This window comes from Balaenoptera acutorostrata, chromosome 4 (assembly GCF_949987535.1).
Source record: "Balaenoptera acutorostrata chromosome 4, mBalAcu1.1, whole genome shotgun sequence".
NCBI lineage: Eukaryota > Metazoa > Chordata > Mammalia > Artiodactyla > Balaenopteridae > Balaenoptera > Balaenoptera acutorostrata.
Genome location: NC_080067.1, coordinates 79490796 through 79513870, shown reverse-complemented (window position 1 = coordinate 79513870; position 23075 = coordinate 79490796). Strand labels below are relative to the sequence as shown.

At 47.4% G+C, this 23075-nt stretch overlaps 1 protein-coding gene across 1 annotated transcript; it reads left to right on the top strand.

Annotated features, from left to right (window-relative positions):
* The first annotated feature begins 11920 nt into the window (after nt 1–11920).
* Nucleotides 11921–22066, top strand: MUC20 (mucin 20, cell surface associated). Its single transcript, XM_007171621.2, has 4 exons — nt 11921–12020; nt 15884–17179; nt 20404–20495; nt 21998–22066. Exons 1-4 carry the CDS (start codon nt 11921–11923, stop codon nt 22064–22066), a joined length of 1557 nt encoding a protein of 518 aa, XP_007171683.2.
* The last annotated feature ends 1009 nt before the right edge of the window (nt 22067–23075 follow it).

Here is a 23075-nt window from a genome sequence, read left to right as displayed (position 1 = left end):
GATTGTTGCCTAGATCCATTTTTTCATTAAGGATTGCCACATGGTGGTTTTCTAATTCTACCATTGCTTCAAATTGCATTTGTTAGCTGGAGTTCTTCTATAAAGAAGACCTTTCCCTTGTCAACTATTTGGTTTGTGTGGAAAGACTGGATAAATGATTCTTCATTTATCACTCCCAAAATAAAGAGCTGGTTCGTTAGCAACCCTGGGAAGGTTGAATTTAATAATGACCTTGAAGGATAAGAATGTTTTCTTCTAGTGGCTATGAGAGGGAAGGGCCTTCCAATCAGAGGAAACAGCTTGACTAAAGGCTCAAAAGCAGGAATATGCAGGATGTTTAGAGAATGGCAGAGAGCAGTGGCAAGTGCAACCAAAGGCTTTTTTTTTTTTTTAATTTTATTTATTTATTTATTTATTTATTTATTTATTTATTTATTTTTGGCTGTGCTGGGTCTTTGGTTCGTGCGAGGGCTTTCTCTAGTTGCGGCAAGTGGGGGCCACTCTTCATCGCGGTGCGCGGGCCTTTCACTATCGCGGCCCCTCCCGTTGCGGGGCACAGGCTCCAGACGCGCAGGCTCAGCAGCTGTGGCTCACGGGCCCAGCTGCTCCGTGGCATGTGGGATCTTCCCAGACCAGGGCTCGAACCCGTGTCTCCTGCATTAGCAGGCAGATTCTCAACCACTGCGCCACCAGGGAAGCCCCCAAAGGCTTTTTGAAAGAAAAAGCCCTGAGCCTGATGTGGTGGAAAAAGCAGGGGGAAAGTCAAGATTGCTGGTTCCACTCCCAGCTCTGTCACCCAGTCACTGCTTGTGGGCACTGCTTTTCCATTTTTAGATCAGTGTCTTTCAAACTTTTCTGGCCACAGTCCACATTAATAGAGATATTTTACACTGTGATCCAGTACTTACATACATGTATAGAAAAACACAAAAATTTCAAAAAGAACCCCAAGCAACTTACACTTCTATATACAATATACAATATATGTGGATATTTTGTATCCTATCCTATCCTATCCTATTCCACCCCACCCCACTCCACTCCACGCCACTCCACTCCATCCCAAACTGTTAAATGCTGGTCATGACCACTGACTTGATCTCTGACCCCCAAATGGGGTACCGCCCTCATTTGGATGGTCCCTGGGGCTCTTTGCCAGCTCCAATCCTTTGATTGTTTCCTGGTCTTGGTGACAACCTGACACTGAACCAGGCACTTGGGAAGGGGGATGATATGAGAATGGAAACTGATCATTTGCAGGAGGCTCCTGAGTAGAACATGAGACAGAAGCCAGACCAAACTCAGAGGCCACCATTCCAGCCCAGCCCACCATCACCTTGAGAAATCTGACCTCCCTGGGCCACTGCCCCCTTTTCACCAGACACCTACCTGCTGGCCCCTGTTTCCACAACAGGCTGGGTTAGCCACACCTGGCCCTGCATACCCTCAGAGGCCCGATCCCTGCTGATCCTTTCAACTTTGGAAGGTCGTCAGGCTTATCCCTAAACAAAGCCCCAGGCAGGTGCTAACCTAACAGAAGGCATTGGGAAGGTCAAGGTAAAGTAAAGGGAAAACAACATCGAGAGTCCTGGGCATGAGAGTACCTGGGGCCCCTTCTGACCTGAGCCTCAGACTCACCAGGTTACCTGGGCCACAGTCCCTACCTGCCAATGTCTTGTTTTCCTTATGTCTTAAAGAAGATGAACCCCCTCATCTTGTAGTGGATAAGGAATGATCAGATAATAACTGAGTTGAGGGCTTCCCTGGTGGCGCAGTGGTTGAGAATCCGCCTGCCAATGCAGGGGACACGGGTTCAAGCCCTGGTCCGGGAAGATCCCACATGCTGCAGTGCAACTAAGCCCGTGTGCCACAACTACTGAGCCTGTGCTCTAGAGCCCGCGAGCCACGACTACTGAGCCCGCATGCCACAACTACTGAAGCCTGCGCGCCTAGAGTCCGTGCTCCACAGCAAGAGAAGCCACCACAATGAGAAGCCCAGGCACCGCAACGAAGAGTAGCCCTGTCTCACTGCAACTAGAGAAAGCCCCGTGTGCATCAACGAAGACCCAGTGCAACCACAAATAAAATAAGTAAGATAAATAAATTAAAATAATAATAATAATAATTGAGTTGAGCACCTTGGGGAAATGGTAGGAATTGGGGTTGGTGAAACTGTTTTGTGAATAGCGACCTTGGAGAACTTCCTCTGACTTTGTGGGGTTTTTCTACATCCCTCTTCTCACAACTCTTCTGTCGTTTTCTCTATTGCCTCTGTGTCTTCCTTGCTGTCACTCCCCTGTCACACTCTTCTTTTTGTCTCTCTTCTTGCTCACTCTTCTCTCTTAGCTCTGTCTCTCTCCTTTTAATAACAACTTTATTGAGATACAATTCACATAATGTAAAAGTCATCCTTTTAAAATATACAATTCGGGATTCCCTGGTGGCGCAGTGGTTGAGAATCTGCCTGCCAATGCAGGGGACACGAGTTCGAGCCCTGGTCTGGGAAGATCCCACATGCCGCGGAGCAACTGGGCCCGTGAGCCACAACTACTGAGCCTGCGCGTCTGGAGCCTGTGCTCCGCAACGAGAGGCCACGATAGTGAGAAGCCCACGCACCGCGATGAAGAGTGGCCCCCGCTTGCCACAACTAGAGAAAGCCCTCGCACAGAAACGAAGACCCAACACAGCCATAAATAAATAAATTAATTTTAAAAATAAATAAATAAAATATACAATTCAATGGTTTTTAGTATATTCACAGAGTTGTGCAACCAACACTATTACCTAAGTTTAGAACATTTCATCACCTCCCAAAGAAGCGCCGTACCCATTAACAGTCACCCCCTTATTCACCACACCTCCCACCCCTGGCAGCCATTAATCTACTTTCTGTGGATTTGCCTGTTCTAGACATTTCACAGAAATAAAATCATATAATACATGGCCTTTTGTGGCTGACTTCTTTCGTTTAGCATAATATTTTCAAGGTTCATCCATGTTGTAGCATGCATCAGCATTGCATTCATTTTTATGGCTGAATGATATTCCATTGTGTAGAAATTCCATATTTTGTTTTATCCACTCATCAGTTAATGGACATTTGAATTATTTCCACTTTTTTGCTATTGTGAATATTGTTTCTATGAACATTTATGTACAGGATTTTATGTGAACATATATTTTCAATTCTTTTAAGTATATACCCAGAAGTGGATTTGCTGGGTCATAGGGTAACTCTACATTTAACATTCTGAGGAACTGCCAAACAATTTTTCAAAGTGGCTGCACCATTTTACATTTCCGCTAGCAATGTGTGGGGTTCCAATTTCTCCACATCCTCACCAACACTTGTTTTTGTTTTCATTTTAGCCATCCTAGTGGATGTAGAGTGGTAACTCATTGTGATTTTAATTTGCATTTTCCTGATGATTAGTGATGTTGAGCACCCTTTTATGTGCTTATTGGCCATTTGTGTATCTTCTTTGGATATATTCTTTGCTCATTTTAAAATTAGGTTATTTGTCTTTTTATGTTGTTGAGTTTGTGAGAGTTCTTTACATATTTTGAATAAAATTCTCTTATTGCATATATGATTTGCAGATGTTTTCCCATCCCATGGGTTGTCTTTTCACTTTCTTGATAGTATCCTTAGAAGCCCAAAACTTTGATCAAGTCTACTTTATCTATTCTTTCTGTTGTCACTTACGCTTTTGGTGTCATACCTGAAAAACTACTGCTTAATCCAAGGTCATGACAATATCTAGAGTTTCACAGTTTTAACTCTTACATTTAGATTTGTGATCCATTTTCAGTTAATTTTTATATATGGTGTGAGGTAGAGGTCCAAATTCATTCTTTTGCATATGGATATCTAGTTGTCCCAGCACCATTTGTTAAATCTCTCTTTTTAATGTCCCTTTTTCTCCAGGCAGCTGCTCCCAACCCCAGCCCCTCTGCTGCCTTGGAATGGATCACCACTGCAGGAGAGGAAGCTGCTACTGTGATGAATTCTGCCATGTGGTACCAGACTGCTGCCCGGATCACCATGCCCTCGGCAACACTGGTAACTCATGTGCAGGCTCCTTTCCACCCCCAGCAGAGCTGGATGCTGTGATTGACAGAGGCAAGCCCTTTGCACGTACTTCAGGCCAAGGCCAGGGTGTGGACTGGATGGCTTCTAAGGTCCCGGACATTCCCGAGATCCTGGCATTCTGTCCATTTCGTATCAAAAGTGCCTACACATTCCTCCCGCTTTCTTTCCCCACTGCTCCTTGCCACCTGCGGCTCCCCTCTGAGCCACTTTTGCAGGTCCCACAAGGAGATGTTCAGCTGTTGGTGACTGGGGAATAGGGTGGGGAAATAGGGTGGCTGTGTTACACCTAACTGTCCCCGCTTCTCTTGCAGTACAGATGCCTCTTGACCTGTCCCATGTAGACTTCTGAGGGCAGACGGGGGTCTGCAGAGAGGTGCTGGGGGTATTGGGCAGCAGCAGGGGGTGGGAGGCAGGGATGAGGACAGGAGCTTTCACCTGTGTTTTTCCGCTCCTCGAACTACCAGCATGGTGCTGCAGGTGGTGCTGAGGAAGGAGAACCCGCCCAAGCCCTGCCAGAAGCAATCTAGACTGGATGCAGAGCATGGTGAGTGCCCTGGAGATGCTCCTAGAAGGGGTGGCTGGCAACCTGCTCCTGCCTCCCTGGCCTCCAAGCCCCAAAGTCAAGGAACAATTACCAAAGTGGGCAAAGAGCCTGAGCTGGGCGCAGCACCACTGCAGCCGCGGTTTTAGGGTAGAAGCCAGGGTTCCTGCCCATGAACCCTGACACTGAATTTCATATAATTCTCATGTGTCATGAAGTAATAAACTTCTTTTGAATTTTTTCAACCATTTAAAAGTGTAAAAAACATTATTAACTTGTGATCTATACCAAAAACCAGCAGCAAGACAGATTTGGTCCACAGACTGTGGTTTGCTGCTCTCTGCCCTAAATCATCCTCTGTTCTTTATTTTCCTTTTGTGTCCCGGCTTCAGCCCTGACATGTCCAGCTCTCTGCACAGCACTGGAGGAGAGCCCTCAGCCCTCACCCTAGCATATTACAGCGTTGGGCAGAAAGAAAGGCAGCACAGCACGATGGAAAGAGCTTGGACTTGGGAGCCAGATAGACCTGGGTTCAAATCCTGGCTGACCTCAAGCCTTCAGTCTTCTGAGCATTTCCGAGCCTCCCTTTCCTCATCTGTGTCCTAGAGCTTGCCTTGTAGGGCCGTTGTGGAAGGGCCTGGTTCTTGGTGGATGAACAAGAGAGAGCGGTTATTTGGGGAAATGTAAATAAGCTGGAGAGGGAACAGGCCTTCGCTTACTGCTCACTTAGGTCTGGCAGCTTCTCCAAACCAGCCCCTCTCCATTTCCATGAAGGGGCTCAAGAAGACAGCCTGACGCCTCCCTGAAGCTCCTCCCCCACTCGGTGCCAGCAGGGCCCTGGAACAAAGCTCAGCCTCCCCTCCTGGGGCCATGATCACTGGGCCCAGGGGTGCTTGTCTCCCAGCTGCCACCCTGTGTGCTTCCCCATTGGTTCAACCAGAGGAAAAACGGAAACCTGCTGTTGTCGTAAACACTGTTAAATGTGCATAGAATCAGCCATACAAACTATAAAACAGAAATTTGGCTCACAGTATTTATTGTTTTGTGATGGTTACACTGAATATAGCAAACATTTCTTGAAAGTAGAAAGTAAGAACCTAGCGGCCCTGTGGCTAAGTAATTCTTGCCTCTCTCCTCAGTGTTCTTTCCTGGGCTCCATAGTACTGCCTGTAAGTCCTGAAATAGCCTGGCCTGAGCCCTGTGGCCTCTTGCCCATCCCCTTCTCTTCCCACCGTGACAGGAGGGGCAGGGTACTTTCCTCTGGTGTGCTGGGAGCGGCCTCCCTGGGGTCTCCTCGTGTGCAGGATTTCAGAGCACTAGAAAAATGATGCCAGGGGCTTTAGGGTCTGCCAAGCCCATCCTTTCCTCCCAAATCTGCTCTTCCTCCTGTCCTGTGCATGGTTCCCTGTCCTCCAGCCTCCTGGACTCTAAACCTCAGGGTCATCTTTTACTTCTCTCTGCCCCTGGTCTTTTTCTGCAAGGTGCCAAGTCTTTCTAGTTCTGCTTCACAACCCAGTTCACATCTGCCCCCTTTACGTCCCACTGCCGAAGTCCTAGGTCACAGCCTCACGGTCCTGGTCCTCTTGCCCTAACTGGTCTCAGCCCACATTGTACCACATTGTACTGCCCAAAGCAGAGCTCTGGTGATGCCAGTTCCCCATTCAGAAACCACCACTGGCTTCCCATTGTCTCTAGGATAAGGCTAACCTCCCATGCATGGCATGCAAAATCCTTCACCACACAGCCCCAAGGCACATTTCTGGCCTTATCTCCTGCTAGCCTTGGGGAGAGACAGCCCAGGGCCCTGTTTGGGAAAGCCCCACTCCTACCTCCAGAGCCTGAGATCTCCCTTCCTTGCTAGGAAGAGTTTTTCAGGTGAGGCTCTGTGGGATGTGTCCTCTCCAGCTGGGATCATCCTGTGGGCCTCATAGAGAGCCCAAAGAGGCTGGTGTGTGGGCTCTTTCCTCTTCTTGGGTCAGTGCTCATTCTCCTTCCAAATGCCCAGAAACTCCATCTCCTCCTTCACTTGTCTCTCCTACATTATCCCCCATCCCAACCAGGGTCCCCATAGATGTTCCAGTACTGGCACAGATCCCTCGCTAGTCAAGTGTACAGGTGTGTGCACATGTGCATGCAAATTTTATTTCTACCTGGCTCTCCCTCCTCCCTGCCTGTGTCCCTCAAACATCTTCCCTGTGAAAGTCATTTATTTCCCTGGCAGCGGCATACCACCTGGGCAAAGCCCTGAGAAAGCAGAGGGCTTCCTGTAATGTAAGTTAAAATCACAGTTGTTTTTTTTTTTTTAAATTAATTAATTTATTTATTTTTGGCTGCATTGGGTCTTCGTTGCTGCGTGCGGGCTTTTCTCTAGTTGCAGCGAGTGGGGGCTACTCTTCGTTGCGGTGCATGAGCTTCTCATTGCGGTGGCTTGTCTTGTTGTGGAGCAGGGGCTCTAGGCACGCAGGCTTCAGTAGTTGTGGCACGTGAGCTCAGTAGTTGTGGCGCACGGGCTTAGTGGCTCTGCGGCATGTGGGATCTTCCCGGACCAGGGCTTGAACCCGTGTCCCCTGCATTGGCAGGCGGATTCTTAACCACTGTGCCACCAGGGAAGTCCCCAAAATCACAATTTTAACAGGTGATTCTTTTAATTCACAAGAATGTCTAAAATTAAAAGGACCTGTGGTACCAGGTGTTGATGAGAATGTGGAGCAACTGGAACTCTCATACATTGCTGGTATAGTATAAGCGGGCACAATCAATTTGGAAAACTGTTTGATGCTGTATACTGAAGACAAACACATGACCCAGCAATTCCACTCCTGGATATATATATATATACCCAAGACATATACAAGAATGTTGATAGCAGTGTTACTCAGAATAGTGAAAGACTAGAAATAATCCAAATGTCCATCATTAGGAAAGTAGATAAATAAATCGTGGTATGTTTATACAATGGAATACTACCTAACAATAAAAAAAAGAATGAAGTACCATTATATACAACAAAATGGGTGAGTCTCGCAGGCATAACGTTAAGAGAAAAAAGCCAGATATAAGAAATTATATATGCATAATCCCATTTATATGAAGTTCAAAAATAGGCAGAACCAGTCTATGGTGAAAGAGGTGAGAATGGTGGTCCTTGGAGGGATACTGACTGGAAGTGAACACAAGGGAACCTGTTGAGATGCTGAAAGTGTCCTATATCTTGATCTGAGTGGTGAATACATCCTGCGTGTAAGCACATGTAAAAATTCATCAAGCTGTGTACTACTTGAGGTTGGCGTAGTTAACTATATGTCAATTGTACCCTAAGAAAAGAAATGAAAGAAGAGAGGGCTCCCTGGAGGTTTCTATGCTACAACCCAAGGAAATAGGGGCTAGGGTATGGAAGGGTCCGTCTCAGGGCTTTGCAAACTTAAATGATTCCCAGCATCTCTCCTTATCTACACATTTTGAACCTGTGGGGACCCACTCAGACCCCCAGAGTTGGTATAAAGATTATTTTAAAGAGGAAACATTTGACCTACAGAATATACAGAAAGAAATGTTATCTGAACTTCCCTTATCTGACTAAAACAGAGCCTTCTAAAAATACAGCTGCCATTAATCTCCCTCCAAGGGATTTTCCAGCCAATTTTAGCTGCCATGGAGACAGACTGCCAATAGAATCTTCCATATTTTCCCACAGAGGTCCTAACCTCCATGCCTTTGTTAAGTGTGGTGTAGAAACCTTTGTCTCTGGTTATTCAGTGAGTTACTCATTACTAAGCAACTCCCTGGTGCACGTGTAAATAAACTTTGTCTTTTCTCCTGTTCATCTGTCTTTTCTTAGTTAAGCTGCAGGCCTCCAGTCACTGGACCCAGGTTGGAAGAGGAAGAAGTTTTTCCTCCCAACAAACACAGACCCAAATGGTGCTGGTGACAACTCCGTCTTTCTATTTGTTCAGGCTGAGAAGTCTGTAGTTTTCTTGACTTCTCTCTTCCTTTGACAGCCCACACCAATCTGGTAGGAAGTCATGTCGGCTCTACTTTCAAAATATATCCAGAATCTGACCAACTCCAGCCTCCTCTGGTACCACTGTGGTCAGAGCCACCCTCCTCTCTTACCTGGACTAGGGCAAAAGCCTCTCAACTCTATTCCAGTTTCTATTCCAGCCCACAGCTGCCAGAGTGGTCCTTCTAAAACCCAAGTTAGAACCCATCACTCCTCCGCTCAAAACTCCCCAGGGGCTGCTCCCACCTCACTCCGAGAACCCAGGGCCCAAGGCTGGCAAGGCCCTTTGTCACCTATGCCTTATCACCCTGCTCCCCTACCCCCCAACTCTGCCCTCTCACGTGGCTCCAGCCACACGCCCTCTTTTGTGCTTCTTGAACTAGGTCCTGCCTTAGGTCTCTGGATCTTTCTCTAGCAGTTCCGCTGCCTGGAGTGTTCTTCCCCACATATCCACTTGGCTAACTTTCTCACCAGCTTGGAGTCATTGCTCAGATCCCATGGTGCTATTTAATACTTTAACCTGTCCCTCACCTCTCCATGCCGCACACACCAGGTTCTTCTTACCTGTCTTTCGTTTTTCTTTTTTCCATAATATTCATCCCTATATCGTTCACTTATTTATAATGTTTGCCATCTCCTTTCACTGGGAAGTTAGTTCCATGAGGGCAGGGATCTGTTTTACTCAGTGATGTATCCCAGGTGCCTAGAACAGTGTCTGGCATCTAGTAGGTGCTCCATATATGTCTGCTAAATTAATAAAACTAGCCTCCTATGCTCATTCAGGGTGAGAGCTGAGTTGGGCTGAACAAAATGTCCAGGAACTTTCTGGGTAAGACTATTATGCCCCCAGGGCCAACAGTCATGTGTCCAGGCTTGGAAATTCCCCCAGATATGGGGGAAGATGGGCCAGACAAAATTCAGCAAAACCCAGGAAAGCACTCAGCCAGGCTTCCCTTCTTGCAGGTTCCTGGTTAGATCTCATCGTAGACAACTGGGCTAGAGCTGAGCTGTTGATCACTTAGAGGATGAAAAGAGAAAGGAAATGGAGAAGGGAAGTCTGTGGTGGGAGTGCAAGGGCACCTGGAGTACCTCGGTCTGTAGATTAAGCCACTGGCCACTGGAATGAGGAAGTCCCTTTCCCCGCTAGGGTGGGGCAGACAGGTGGGCCAGGAGGGGAGGGAGGTGGCTGAAAGGAGTTAACATTCTTCCTGGATTTCTCCTCTGTCTTCTCAAGGGTGAAGAGTCACACCAGATCACTCATTACTAGATGGGGTCAAACAGAATTCAAGTCACTGCTATGGCCCTGGGGCCTCCTCTCTCCACCTATCCATCCCCCAAGGGGAAATCCATTCTCACATTTTATAAAGTGAAGGACTGAGGTTGAATGGGAGGGTGGAAGGGCTCAGCCTGGCAGGAGTACTACACGGATTAACAGTGTGGTTGGAACTGGGGTCCAAGATCCCTGACCCCGAGTGCTGGGCTGTGTCCCAGACGGACCCCTCAGTCTCCTCTCACAGGGTCTTCCTCCTCTCATCCCACCCCCATGCCCTAGGATGACTCCCTTCTCCTTCCAGGCCACAGAGCCCTTTATCCCAACAGAGGGTGAAGTTCTAGAAGACAGTGGCTCACACCAAACACAGAACCTCAGACTTCATGGCCAAGAGGACCTCAGAGGTCTTATTGACAGGGGCCCAGAGAAGGCAAATAACTTGTCCAAGATCACACAGAGCTCTTGGGCCACTACTAAGGAAGGAGCTGGAAACAGAACCTAGACCTTTTTTTTTTAAAATTTATTTATTTTTGGCTTCGTTGGGTCTTCGTTGCTGTACGCGGGCTTTCTCTAGTTGTGGTGAGCTGGGGTTACTCTTCGTTGCGGTGCACGGACTTCTCACTGCAGTGGCTTCTCTTGTTGCGGAGCACAGGCTCTAGGCGCGCGGGCTTCAGTAGTTGTGGCATGCGGGCTCAGTAGTCGTGGCTCGCGGGCTCTGGAGCGCAGGCTCAGTAGTTGTGGCGCACGGGCTTAGTTGCTACGCGGCATGTGGAATCTTCCCGTACCAGGGCTCGAACCTGTGTTCCCTGCATTGGCAGGCGGATTTTTAACCACTGCACCACTAGGGAAGTACCAAACCTAGACCTTCTGATTCCACTTTAAAGTTCCTTCTAGCTGTGAGATTTTGTGATTTCTTGACACCTGTCCAGCAAGCTTTCCTCTACTCTAGAGCTGCTTTCATCACAAAACTCTTGCCCTGAAATCCCCAAGGTACCTTGTCTGGCCACTGGCTGTGGCCATAATAGCTTATGTCCTTGGCCCTTTGAGGGGATAAGATTCTTCACTAGGGCATTTGAAAATACATTCTGCAACCGCATTCCCCGTCTTGTGGCCAAATCCCCAAGGTTCCCTAAGTCATCACCCTCAGTGTCCCTCCTCCCAGGCCTGGGGACTCAGACCAGCACACTTACACTTTCCCTTCTCCCAGCTGTGTTCTCCCTACCCCACACCTCCAGTCTGGCCCAAGACATGATCCTGCCTCTGGCTGGGATGCAGGATCACAGGATGTAAAGACGGAAGGATGTTAGGGATCAGAGTCCTGCCCCACACTGGAGAGCTGTCTCCTACAGACCTCAGGGGGCTGTTCCTTCTCTCTGTTGCTTGAGGATCTGAGTGGACATCAGGGCCTTCACTCATTTATTGAGCACCTAAAATGTGTATGTTTTCAGCAAGCACCAAGTATGTAGCAGGCACTGTTAGAGCCTTTTTATCTCATGTGAGCCTCACGAAACAGCCCAGTGAGGTAAGGATTATGCCCATTTTACAGATCAGGAGGTTGAGGTTCAGAAAGTTCTTCAATTTGCCCTAGATTATAGAGCTAGTAAGTCTAGAATTAGGAATAAAACCCATGTTTCTCTAACTAGAAGTCAAAGCCCCATGCACAAAGGGAGAGAGGGGGGGAAGGGTTGTGGGAAGGGGGAAATGTGTGTGAAACACCATTTTCCATGGCCTCCCTGCCTACGGGACCCAGGGGGTGAATATCACTGTGGAAATGATTCCATAGCTTCAAACCAAAATTCAGAGAGGGAGGGGTCAGTGGGCAAGGGGGGCAGGAGGGTTAGCTCCTTGTCAGCCCTGACACACAACCTGCCAGCTCTCAGCCTGTGCACTTGTGATCTCCTGGTTGCATCCTGGAAACTACCCAGCCACACCTAGGCAGGTGGCCTGCCCCTCCTCCGCGGGTTGAGCAAGCAGCAAAAGGTGGCAGCAAGAGGCAGTGGGCAGATGTGCTGGGCAATGGTGGCCGGAGCCCAAGCTAGGATGGGCTTTCTCTGGGGCCTGGCTCTGCCCCTTTTCTTCTTCTGCTGGGTGACTGGTGCTCCCAGGAGCTCTGCAGGTAAGGAGGCAAGAGGGTGCCTGTGGGCTTCTCTCCTGACTCTGGGTGGGAGCTTTTGTACTGCAGCCCTTTGTGGGTGAGGGTAGCTCTCTCGGGTTAGTTATCATCAACCATAAAGCTATACATGAAGTATTACTATGGCTGATAAAGAGTATGCAACGGCAATGGGTCAGCTTAAGCACGTGGGACGCTGCAGTACATACAAATGTGAGGTTGCTGTGGGTTTGTCTTTATGCCTCTGAGGGTGTGAGTACGTGGGGCGGGGATAGTTTGGGGGGTCAGGGAGGTGCAGGCTGGTGATAAATCTGATTAAAGCCTAAGAATGTGGCTTGACAAGATTCTTTCTCCTCCAAGTTTATTTTCTAGCATGGATTTCCTTCAAAAACCCATTTTTGTGTGAAAAATCTGACTGTCACAGGCTGCTTGCGGAGGGTGGATTCTGAGAGAGGCAGGGCTTTTATGAAAGAAGAGAATGAACATTGATCTGTAATAGGAACTGTGCGAGGCTTGTCACGTGCATTATCTCTTGTAAAAATAGACTTTGTTTTTTAGAGCAGTTTTAGGTTCACAGCAAAATTGAGCAGAAAGTACAGAGATTCCTATGTATCTTCTGCCCACCTCCCCACAGCCTCCTCTGCTATTAACATCCCTCACCAGAGAGGTACATGTATTACAATCGAGGAAGCTACATTGACACATCATTACCATGAGTTATCTTTTAAGACTTTATTTTTCAGAGCAGTTTTAGCTTCACAGCAAAATTGAGAGGAAGGTACAGGGATTTCCCATATACTCCCATCACTATCTTTTTTTTTTTCTTTGTGATCATCACTTTTTTTTTTGACATGGATATACCCATAACGTTTTATTGAATGAAAAAAGTTGTAACACAATATATACAGTTTGATGACATTTTGACATATATACACTATTGATACTATGTATAAAATAGATAACTAATGAGAACCCACTGTATAGCACAGGCAACTCTACTCAGCCATCACTAGCTTTTTAATCACACGATTAACCCTGTGAGAGAGATACAATTCTCATTCTTACTCTCGTCCAGTACCCCCCCAACCGTGAGGAGACTGAGGCTTCTTACCGGGATTAAGTAACTTGTCTGCAGAGCCAGGCTTTTATTCCACACATACCTAACCCCTGGACTACACTGACTCCTGCATGCACTCATGATCTACCAGGCTTGTGCTGCACACTTTTTTTCCTAACTTTTTTTTTTTTTTTTTTGGCCGCGTTGGGTCTTCGTTGCTGTGCGCGGGCTTCTCACTGCGGTGGCTTCTCTTGTTGCGGAGCACGGGCTCTCGGCGTGCGGGCTTCAGTAGTTGTAGCACGTGGGCTCAGTAGTTGTGGCTTGCGGGCTTAGTTGCTTCACAGCATGTAGGATCTTCCCAGAACAAGGCTCGAAACCATGTCCCCTGCATTGGCAGGTGGATTCTTAACCACTGCACCACCAGGGAAGTCCTGTGCTGCACATTTGACATTTAATTTAATGTAATATTCACAATCCTATGAAATAGGTACCCCAGCTCCATTCCACAGATGGGAAAATGTAGGCTTGGAGCTGGGAGAACTGACCGGGTCACAAGGTTGGTAAGCAGCAGAGCAAGCAGCAGAGAGGGGACTCGAACTCAGAGCCCAAAGTCCACATGCTTTCCTCTCCACCAGTTTGATTTGAGGAATGGGTCAGGAGAGCTGCAGCATTCTAGAGCTGTAAAGGGCCAGCGTGGGCTTTGCTCTGTTTGAGAAGACCCCCAGTGGGTAAGAGAGTTGGGTGGGGGGTTGTGAGGGCCCCAGAGATGAAGAGGCTATGGGTTTGGGAAGCATGAGGAGGTTTCACTGCAGGATGACCCCACAAGGCTCCCAAGAAAGGAAGAAAATGTGTGAGGGGAGGTCAGTGGTCAGACCCCACAGTTTGAGCTTCAGGGCTCTGCCTCCACCTGTGGGGACTGAGAGGCTCAGAGAAGTATCTCGGGCTTTGAAGTGGAGAGAAGCAAGTATATTTCTGTAAAAGCGTGGTTTGTGTGTGTAGGTAGACCGCACTGAATGGGTAATGAGAGCGAATGCCATGACCACCTAATCCTCATGCGGGTACAGCCTGAAGCTCTCGCTATATGAAAGTAGGTTGTGTGCTCTCAGGTGACTCCTTGAAAGGACATGGTCAGGGAGAGATGCTTAATAACCCCCTGCAGGCTTTGGAATGTAAGGGCTTCCCCATTCCCCTTCCCCTCTGGTCCTCACCCCCATGAGACCCTCGCTGGTAGGAGACAGAGTCAGGATTTGCACCAGTAAATCATCAGACTCCAGAGCTGGTAGGCAACACGCCTGGGACTAGAACCCAGTCTCTTGCCTCCTGGCCCAGTGATGCTTCATTATCCAATGGGAGACACAAGAGGACAAGCCGAGGACCTGTCCTGACACCCTGGGTAGAGGTCACCAAATGGTCCTGGCCCTCCTTTGGGTCCTTGGGTACTTTGGGGCCAGTAGGTCTCAGGAAAGACCATCTTAAACCATAAGAACCCCGAAAAAGGGTGCTTATATTTTCATCTTTTCCTTCCAAGAGTAAGGTTACTAGATAAAACACAGGGTGTCCACCTAAATTTGAATTTCAGGTAATGACTTTATCAGTATAAGTATGTCTTAAATATTACATGAGAAATACACATACTAAAAAAATTTGTCATTAAAATAATTCCTTGTTTATCTGAAATTCAAATTCAAATTTAACTGGACATCCTGTATTTTTATTTGCTAAATCTGGCAACCCTCCTCAAGAGGCACCATGGCCCACATACAGAGAGAGCCCCTCCCCCTCTGTAGACAGGAGAGGCACCCTTGTCAGCTCCTAAATATTTGCTGTAGCCTCCCCCGGGCAATGCGTGCCTGCTGGCCCTCCACTCACACGACCTCAGAGTGTCGGTCCAGTGAGCAGAGACATCCTGCCCTGGGGAGACAAGCTAGCAGCATCTTTCTAAAACGTACAGTTTTGCTTCACCTGGCTCCCTGTTTCCTGTGGAAGATGCTGGGTTCATCATTTCTGGAGTTCCAGGGTTCCACCCTTGCCGTCTAAGGCCCGCGTTCAGGAGAGGCTTGAGCAGGTGGGAAGCTTGCCCTTTTCCTTTGCTAGAGCCCTGGGGACTCTGCCTGCTTCCCTCTTTTGCAGCAGCCATCACCCACACTGTCCAGGAAATTCCTCTCCTCCAGTCCCCGCAGCTACCTTTCAACACAAAACCACAGATGTTTCTTGTGGTTGAAGTGTTTTACTTCCATGGGGAAACAGTCACTGGATGAGAAAAGAATTGATAGGAAAGTGACAAGGGGGTTGTGGTGTGATGAATTGGGAGATTGGGATTGACATGTATACACTGATGTTTATAAAATGGATGACTAATAAGAAAATAAATAAATAAATAAACAAACATTAAAAAAAAAAAAGAAAGTGGCAAGATTCTTCCAGAAAGTTCTAAGAGTCACGGTCCCTGCTCTGCAGTTCTTGGCTCACTTGGGTCTTCTGCCTTTTTTGCTCCCCCTTGAAGCTGGATCCTGGCCCTACACATTCACTTGGATGGTTTCAGACCAATAATCAACTAGATTCTGGGGATTGCTTGCCTCATGTGGGCCATCAGAGGACATCAGTCAGGGAAATCCCAGTTCCATGGCTGCCACACGGGCCTGGTCTTCCCAATAGTGCCTCCTCTTCCTTGAATATATAGATGAAAAATAGGGTAAAAGCAGTCCCCCTCCCCACCTTCCTCCCAGCAGTGCCCAGGGCATAAGCACAAGAGCTTGTGTGAAGTCAGTGCCCTGGGACTCATAGCTCACAAAGTTGGTCTTACCCAACACAGGCCCCAGCACCAGTGGATCAGGCCACACAGAAGTTCCTGCTGTGACTCCAGGGGTCAGGACAAGCTCAGAGGGAGTCTTCCAGACCACTGACCTCACTGAGACCTCTATGTCAAACCATATCTCTTTGGAAACTCAAACCCTAAGCACCCAGACCTCTGATAGGAACTTCCTCCCAGGCAGCACCATTTCAGTAGCAGAGAACAGGGAAAACAAGACCATGGCCCTCATAAAAATAATGCCTTCCAAGTCCTCGGCTGTGATCACCACTCTTATGGAGACATCAGCCACAAGTGGCAGCCCCACGGGACGTGGAATGACCACAGTTGAGACCGTCACAGGCACTGAGCTCTCGAAAGCTGCCTTTGACACCCTTTGCAATTTTGGCAGCTCTGAAGAGGCAAAGAGAATAATGGTAGACTTCTTGAAATTAGCTCACACCTCTACAGAAGCCGAGGCCTTGTCCTCGGAGAGCAGCGCTTCCTCTGACAGCTCAGTTCCAGCCATCACCACCTCACAAGCCCTGTCACCTGACATTGCTGCTCTGGTTAAAGCCTTGGTTACCTACAGCATCAGCAACATTGAGGTGATCAACTGCAGTGTTATAGAAATAGAAGCAACTGCCAGCATCCCTGGGACCTCAGACATAGATCACAGCCCCACGGGAGGAAAGGCCCTGTCTACCCCTGAGACATCAGCTTTGCCTGACTCCACTGAAGTAACATCACACCTCGCCAGGACCACAACCTCTGCTGAGACCTTGTCAACAGCCAGCACCACAGAATCAGCCACACCTGACATCACACTCACCATCAATAGCACCACAGAAATGGAAACAACAGCAGCCAAGGCCACGGCCCCCAGTGGAACCTTGGTGACAGTTAGCATGAACCTCTTGGAAGAAAACTCATCCCTCTCTGTTGAGACAACAAGCCACACCGAGGTCTCAGGAGCAGTTACAATCTCCACAGGGACTGCATCAACAGCAGGCAAGGTGACTTCCCCTGTTAGGTTCTCAGCTACGGTCTACAGCCTCTCTGAAGTAACTACCATCATGAGTTCCACCCCCTCAGAGACTTCTACCACAGACATCACATTCAGTGCGCCCGTTCCCAACAGCAGGAGCCCACTTCCCTCTGTCCATCTGGCTACGGCCAACAGCAGCCAAGAAACAAACATCACCTTAGCTAAGACCACAGCCTCAGCAAAGGCCTTGAAGATAGCCAGCACAGCTGGAGGGAAACCCTCAACAGCCACGCCCACCAGTGCTCAGACAAGTCTGACAGATGTTACTGCAGGTGAGCGGCTTACCCCATGTGTGATTTTTGGGGATTTGGGGTTTGGAATCTGCATGTTTAAGGAGTAGGGAGAAAGGAAGGATCTGGGGGCCTATTCTGAGCCCTGTCTCTGATGTCACCTCTTCATGATCTTATAGTGGTTCTTGCCAAAATCAGTAACGAGCAGAATTAAGGTGGTGTATGGAAAAAGTGTGGAGAAATGGTTTGGGATCTCGTCTCTGCCCTTAACAACCTGAGTGACCTAGGACAGGTCCCTCTCCCTCTCTGGGCCTCAGTTTCTCCACCAGTTGCTGGAGGAGGTTGCAATGAAGTCCTTTCCATCTCTGCCATTCTATGGAGTTGACTGTTGAGTAACAACTACTGTGCACCAGGCAAGGACCCAAATTTTACTTAAAAGACACAGCCCTCATTATCTGAACGCCTCTGGTTCAGCCAGGGCCATACCATGTGGGCATCTGGCCCAAGTTGCTGCCCTCTGAGCAGCTGGGACCCCATGAAAATGGAGCTCACTGGATGCACTTGCTGGGATTGGTGCCGTAAATGGTGACTTAAAATAAATAAATAAATTGGGCAAAGGTTTGGGAGTCTAAGGCTACATCTCTGGGCAGGACAGGAATAAAGACGCAGCCCTAGAGAATGGACTTGAGGACACAGGGAGGGGGAAGGGTAAGCTGAGACAAAGTGAGAGAGTGGCATGGACATATATATATACGCTACCAAATGTAAAATAGATAGCTAGTGGGAAGCAGCTGCATAGCACAAGGAGATCAACTTGGTGCTTTGTGACCACCTAGAGGGGTGGGATAGGGAGGATGGGAGGGAGACGCAAGAGTGAGGGGATATGAGGATATATGTATATGTATAGCTGATTCACTTGTTATACAGCAGAAACTGACAGAAAAATGTAAAGCAATTATACTCCAATAAAGATATTTTTTAAAAAAAGAAATAAAGCTACATCTCTAAGACAACAGATATTTCTCGGGGAAGAGGTGCCTTGTCAGTGGCTGCTGGGTCAGCCCAGCTCCCAGTCAGCCTATAGCCTTCACCTCCACTTCCCATCACTCTTTTCTCGTGCCTCATCCCTGCAGTATCCTCAGCTTGCACTGCCTTTTTTGGGGGGGTGAAATAAAAATATTAATCACAACCACCTTACTGAATATTTTTTGTATTCCAGGCAGAGATGATATAAAAATATTTCACAGCTAGTGAGCATTGGCACCAGCTGAAGTTTCTCTCTGATGCCAGGCAGTATACTACTGTATGACCTTTGTATGCTATCTCCTCTAACTAAACCTTCAAAATTACCTTATGAGGTGGGTATTCTTACCCCCCACCTGACAGATGAGGAAATAGATTTAAAGATGGTAAAAAAGTAGCAGTGGAATTCCAAGTGAAAGTCTGTTTGATTCCAAAACTCAGTCTCCTGTTGTGCTTTTATTTTTAAAGGCTCAATTTATTAATATATTTTTATTTTAAAAAGCTTTTCTTTTATTTGTTGATTAGATGATACATTCACATGATTTGAAATTCAGTAAGTACAAAAGAGTACACCATAAAATGTCTTTCTCCCATTGCTGCCCCCCAACTCCCCAATTTTCCTTACATACATAACTGATGGTATCACTTTCTTGTGAATCCTCTTCTGGACATGAAATAGGCATATGGAAGCATAAGAAGGAAGATGAAAGATATCTACATATTATATCGATATAATATAGACATAGATACTATATCATATAGCTATAGAATAATATCTCTCATCTTCCTTTTCATGCAAATGGAGCATGTGTTAAACACAGATCTCTGAGACAAGGCTATTCTTTTTTATGGCTTCTCAGTATTTTGTTTTACAATAATTTATTTAACCAGTGTTTTATGGATGGACATTTAGGTCTTTTTTTTTAAACATCTTTATTGGAGTGTAATTGCTTAACATTGTTGTGTTACTTTCTGCTTTATAACAAAGTGAATCAGCTATACATATACATATATCCCCATATCACTTCCCTCTTGCATCTCCCTCCCTCCCACTCTCCCTATCCCACCCCTCTAGGTGATCACAAAGCACCGAGCTGATCTCCTTGTGCTATGTGGCTGCTTCCCACTAGCTATCTATTTTACATTTGGTAGTGTATATATATCCATCCCACTCTCTCACTTTGTCCCAGCTTACCCTTCCCCCTCCCCATGTCCTCAAGTCCATTCTCTAGTAGGTCTGCGTCTTTATTCCCGTCTTGCCCCTAGGTTCTTCATGACCTTTTTTTTTTTTTTTAGATTCCATATATATGTGTTAGCATACGGTATTTGTTTTTCTCTTTCTGACTTACTTCACTCTGTATGACAGACTCTAGGTCCATCCACCTCACTACAAATAACTCAATTTCGTTTCTTTTTATGGCTGAGTAATATTCCATTGTATATATGTGCCACATCTTCTTTATCCATTCATCTGTCGATGGACACTTAGGTTGCTTCTATGTCCTGGCTATTGTAAATAGAGCTGCAATGAATATTGTGGTACATGACTCTTTTTGGACATTTAGGTCTTTTCCAGTATTTTGTTATGACAAACAGTGCTGCAGTAAATAGCACATTTTTCACATGTGTGTTATTTTCTGTAGGATAAACTTCTAGGAGTGCAATTGCTGGATCAATTCTAATAGTATTCTAATAGGAAGAAATGACTAAAATGTGGCAGGTAAAGGCAGGCAGATTAGGGCTCAAGAAAAGGCAGAAGTTGCCTACAAGCTGCTAAGTCAGGAAGGCTGGATTGAAAGACCTCTGCCAACCTGGAGCTGGAAGCACTGGCTGAGTGCATCCCCTCAGGGACCAGCCTCTCTGCAGCCTTCTCCCAGGCTGGCCCCTTTCCTAACAGCCCCATCCGGGCCTCCAGGCCTTGAGAACATTCTAGATCCACTTTCATTTCTCCTTCCTCACACTACTCTTTTGACTTCTCCAAATGCGGATGGGGCCTCTAGCCATCATTTCCTTCCCTCTTGTTGGGAAGACACTACGATGGGTCCAGTTACTGGAGAGAAGGAATCCTTTCTCTTTGCAGTGAATAGAGGTAAGGTCCTATGTGAACACAGACTCATTTACACACGAGTGTGAGCACACACACATGTGCAGCTTGGGGACAGAGACTGGGTAGCACAGTTCACATCTTGATTCATGAAATGACTTACCCATATTTTCATCTTCCTACTGTTCTCAACTTGCAGGTGAGGATGGAGGCTTCCTCCTCCTGAGGCTGAGCGTGGCCTCCCCAGAAGACCTCACTGCCCCCAGAGTGGCAGAGAGGTTGATGCAGCAGGTGAGTGGCACTTTCTGTGCCGGGGAGTAGAGGAGAGTGAGAGGTTCTCGGAGACCCTGGGGAAGATCTGCAGGATGCAGAAGATACTGTACACTTGGGAGGGTCTAGTTTCTTATGGAGTATTAGGAGTGAGATCTAAGAATCCCTGCCTGGCTTTGCTTCTGCCTGTTTTTCCTGAGTTCTGAATTCCCCTTCTCTGCTATGTAAAAAAAAGATTCTTTCCCTCATCCCAATTTCCTCAGGCTTTAGGAAGATCAGGCTTTCTGGCCCCTGGGAGAAGGTCAACGTTATAAATGGGCAGATAGGCAGGACTTTAGTTGCAAGTGGCAGCAACCCAACTCATCGTAGCTTATACAATAGGCAAGGTATTGGCTGAGAAACCTAGAAGTGGCTGTCCAGCTTCAGTTATGGCTGGATCCAGAAGCTCAAACAGGATCATCAGGATTTTCTCTTTCTCTCCCCCTCTTAGCTCTGCTCCCTTCATTCCTCAGAGTCTCTTCATATGTAAGGAAAGGTGGCTGTGACAGCCCTAGATTCACAAGGCACTTACCTCTCCCAAGATCTGCATATCATACTAGGGAAGGACTGATCTCATTGACCCAGAAGGGCCACCATGACTGACAGCCCGACCTGAACCACATGGAATGGGAAGGAAAGGCCCCAAAGGAAATAGGGATGTTAGACAGAAAACAAACAAAAAACCCCCCATAGATGTATGCTCTAGATGGGGACCAAGATTATATTTGTAGAAGTTGGGAAAATTCTCCTAAAACCCAGATCCCTGGACAAAGCTTCTAGTGGTGGAATTCTAGGGTTAGGGATTTGGGGGATGGTGTGAGTCATTGGAAGGTTAGAATGAGTCAGCTCAGCCTAGCTCTTGTGCCCCCATCTTGCTGCCAGGGGATGATGGGAAGAGGGAATATTTGGGCCCTGGAAGTTCTCTTAGTGGAAGGGGGGCCTATCAGGACTCCCATAATAAAAGGAGGTCCCTGAACACGGCATGGGGTTTTTAAGTGGGAGAGCCAAATAAGTGACAAATTCCCACTGCACATGATAATCCCAGTAGCAAGTGTGAATCCTGGTTGAAGAAGGAAGCCAAGGATATGTCAGCTCTGAGCCCCTCAAACTGGAAACTATTTCAGGGGTGAGAAAGAAGCCAGGGAGATAGGAGCAGATCAGGAGCTGAGGTGCAGGAACCAGGCCATGCCGGTGTTGGGCGTCAGTTCTTGTTGGGAGCTGGCCACTGGCAAAAGGCTCAGGGGTCAGACAAACAACAAGCATTGGTGCCACGTAGACCTGAGTGTGAATTCCAGTTCCTAACTGTGTGACCTTCGGTAAGGTACTCCGTATTACTTTCCTTCCTTGTAAAATGAGGCTGGTACTACCTGCTTTCTAAGGTTACTGTGAAGTTTAAATGGCATGAAGGACCTAGCCTATGCCCAGCCTGCAAGAGGCTCAGAAAGTGCTGCTAGCCTCCTCATATGTTCCCTTTTGCCCACCAGCTCGACTGTAAACTACATATGTTTATGTCTCCCATCCAAGTCTCCCTGCTGCGTGTCAGGAGGGGCTGAAGAACATCAGCTGTGACCAGGCACTGCCATGTGCGGAAGTGGGCAGTGCTGCCTGCGGCCTGGGCCCCAGCACGACTGGAGCCATGTTACCTGGAAGGTTCCCACGTAGATCAGCAAGCCACGGCCTTACCCAGTCATGGCAGTGGGACCCTGGCTCACATATGCCTGGGTGTACGTGTGTAGGGAGGGGGTGGGGTCTTTGTCTGTTCCAGAGACGTCCTTGGACTTCCCCTGGCGTGTGTGTTGTGTTTCAGTAAAGAGTGACCTGATCACCCATCTGTCACCTGCTGTGTGCTTCCATCCTACATTAAAATTACCCTCAGTGTGGCCCAGGGTCACGTTTTTATGGTACAGGAATTTTGTGCACCCTCGCTGCTACCTCCCTCCTTCATGCTCCCCACGTTCTCAGTTTGGACCTTGATTACAGCACTGACTGAGGCTGGCCCTGGAGCCTCTTGAACTGTGAGCTCCTTCAGAGCAGGAACCACATCTATTTATCTCGGTATCCCCGGAAACTAGCAGAGCGCCTGGCCTGTAGTAGGATCACAGAGAATGCTTGTTGAATGGACTTGAATTTCAAATTTTCGACACAAGCAATATTCAATTATTCCTCCCGCATAGCTCATAAGTCATGTTGTTTTTAAAATTAAACTTGGCTTATTTTTTTTCTATTATAGAAGTAAAACTTGCATGTAAATTTTTGAGAAATTCGAAAGAACCAAGAGGTGGGGGGAAAGGAAATGAGAAGGCGGGGAAGAGAAAGAAAGAAATGTCTAAAATCCCACCTCTAGTTGTCTGGAGTTGTCTAGTTGTATGTAATACAACCATTGTTAATGTATATGTTCAGCCTCTCCACGTGGGTGGTTCTGAGTGGATCTCCACCAAGAGGTACCTTACATTCAATATTTCCAAGATCAAAGTACTAACCTTACCCCTAAACCTGCTCTGCCTGCATCTTCCTCATCTCAGTTAATGTCAGTTGCATCCTTCAGTTTGTCGAGCCCGAATC

Excerpts from the sequence above, each read along its gene's own strand:
- MUC20 (XM_007171621.2), top strand. The coding sequence starts at position 11,921 with ATGGTGGCCGGAGCCCAAGCTAGGATGGGCTTTCTCTGGGGCCTGGCT. Across the intron at positions 17,180-20,403 it reads TCTGACAGATGTTACTGCAG|GTGAGGATGGAGGCTTCCTC; the intron begins GTGAGCGGCTTA and ends CTCAACTTGCAG. Across the intron at positions 20,496-21,997 it reads CAGAGAGGTTGATGCAGCAG|CTCGACTGTAAACTACATAT; the intron begins GTGAGTGGCACT and ends TTTGCCCACCAG.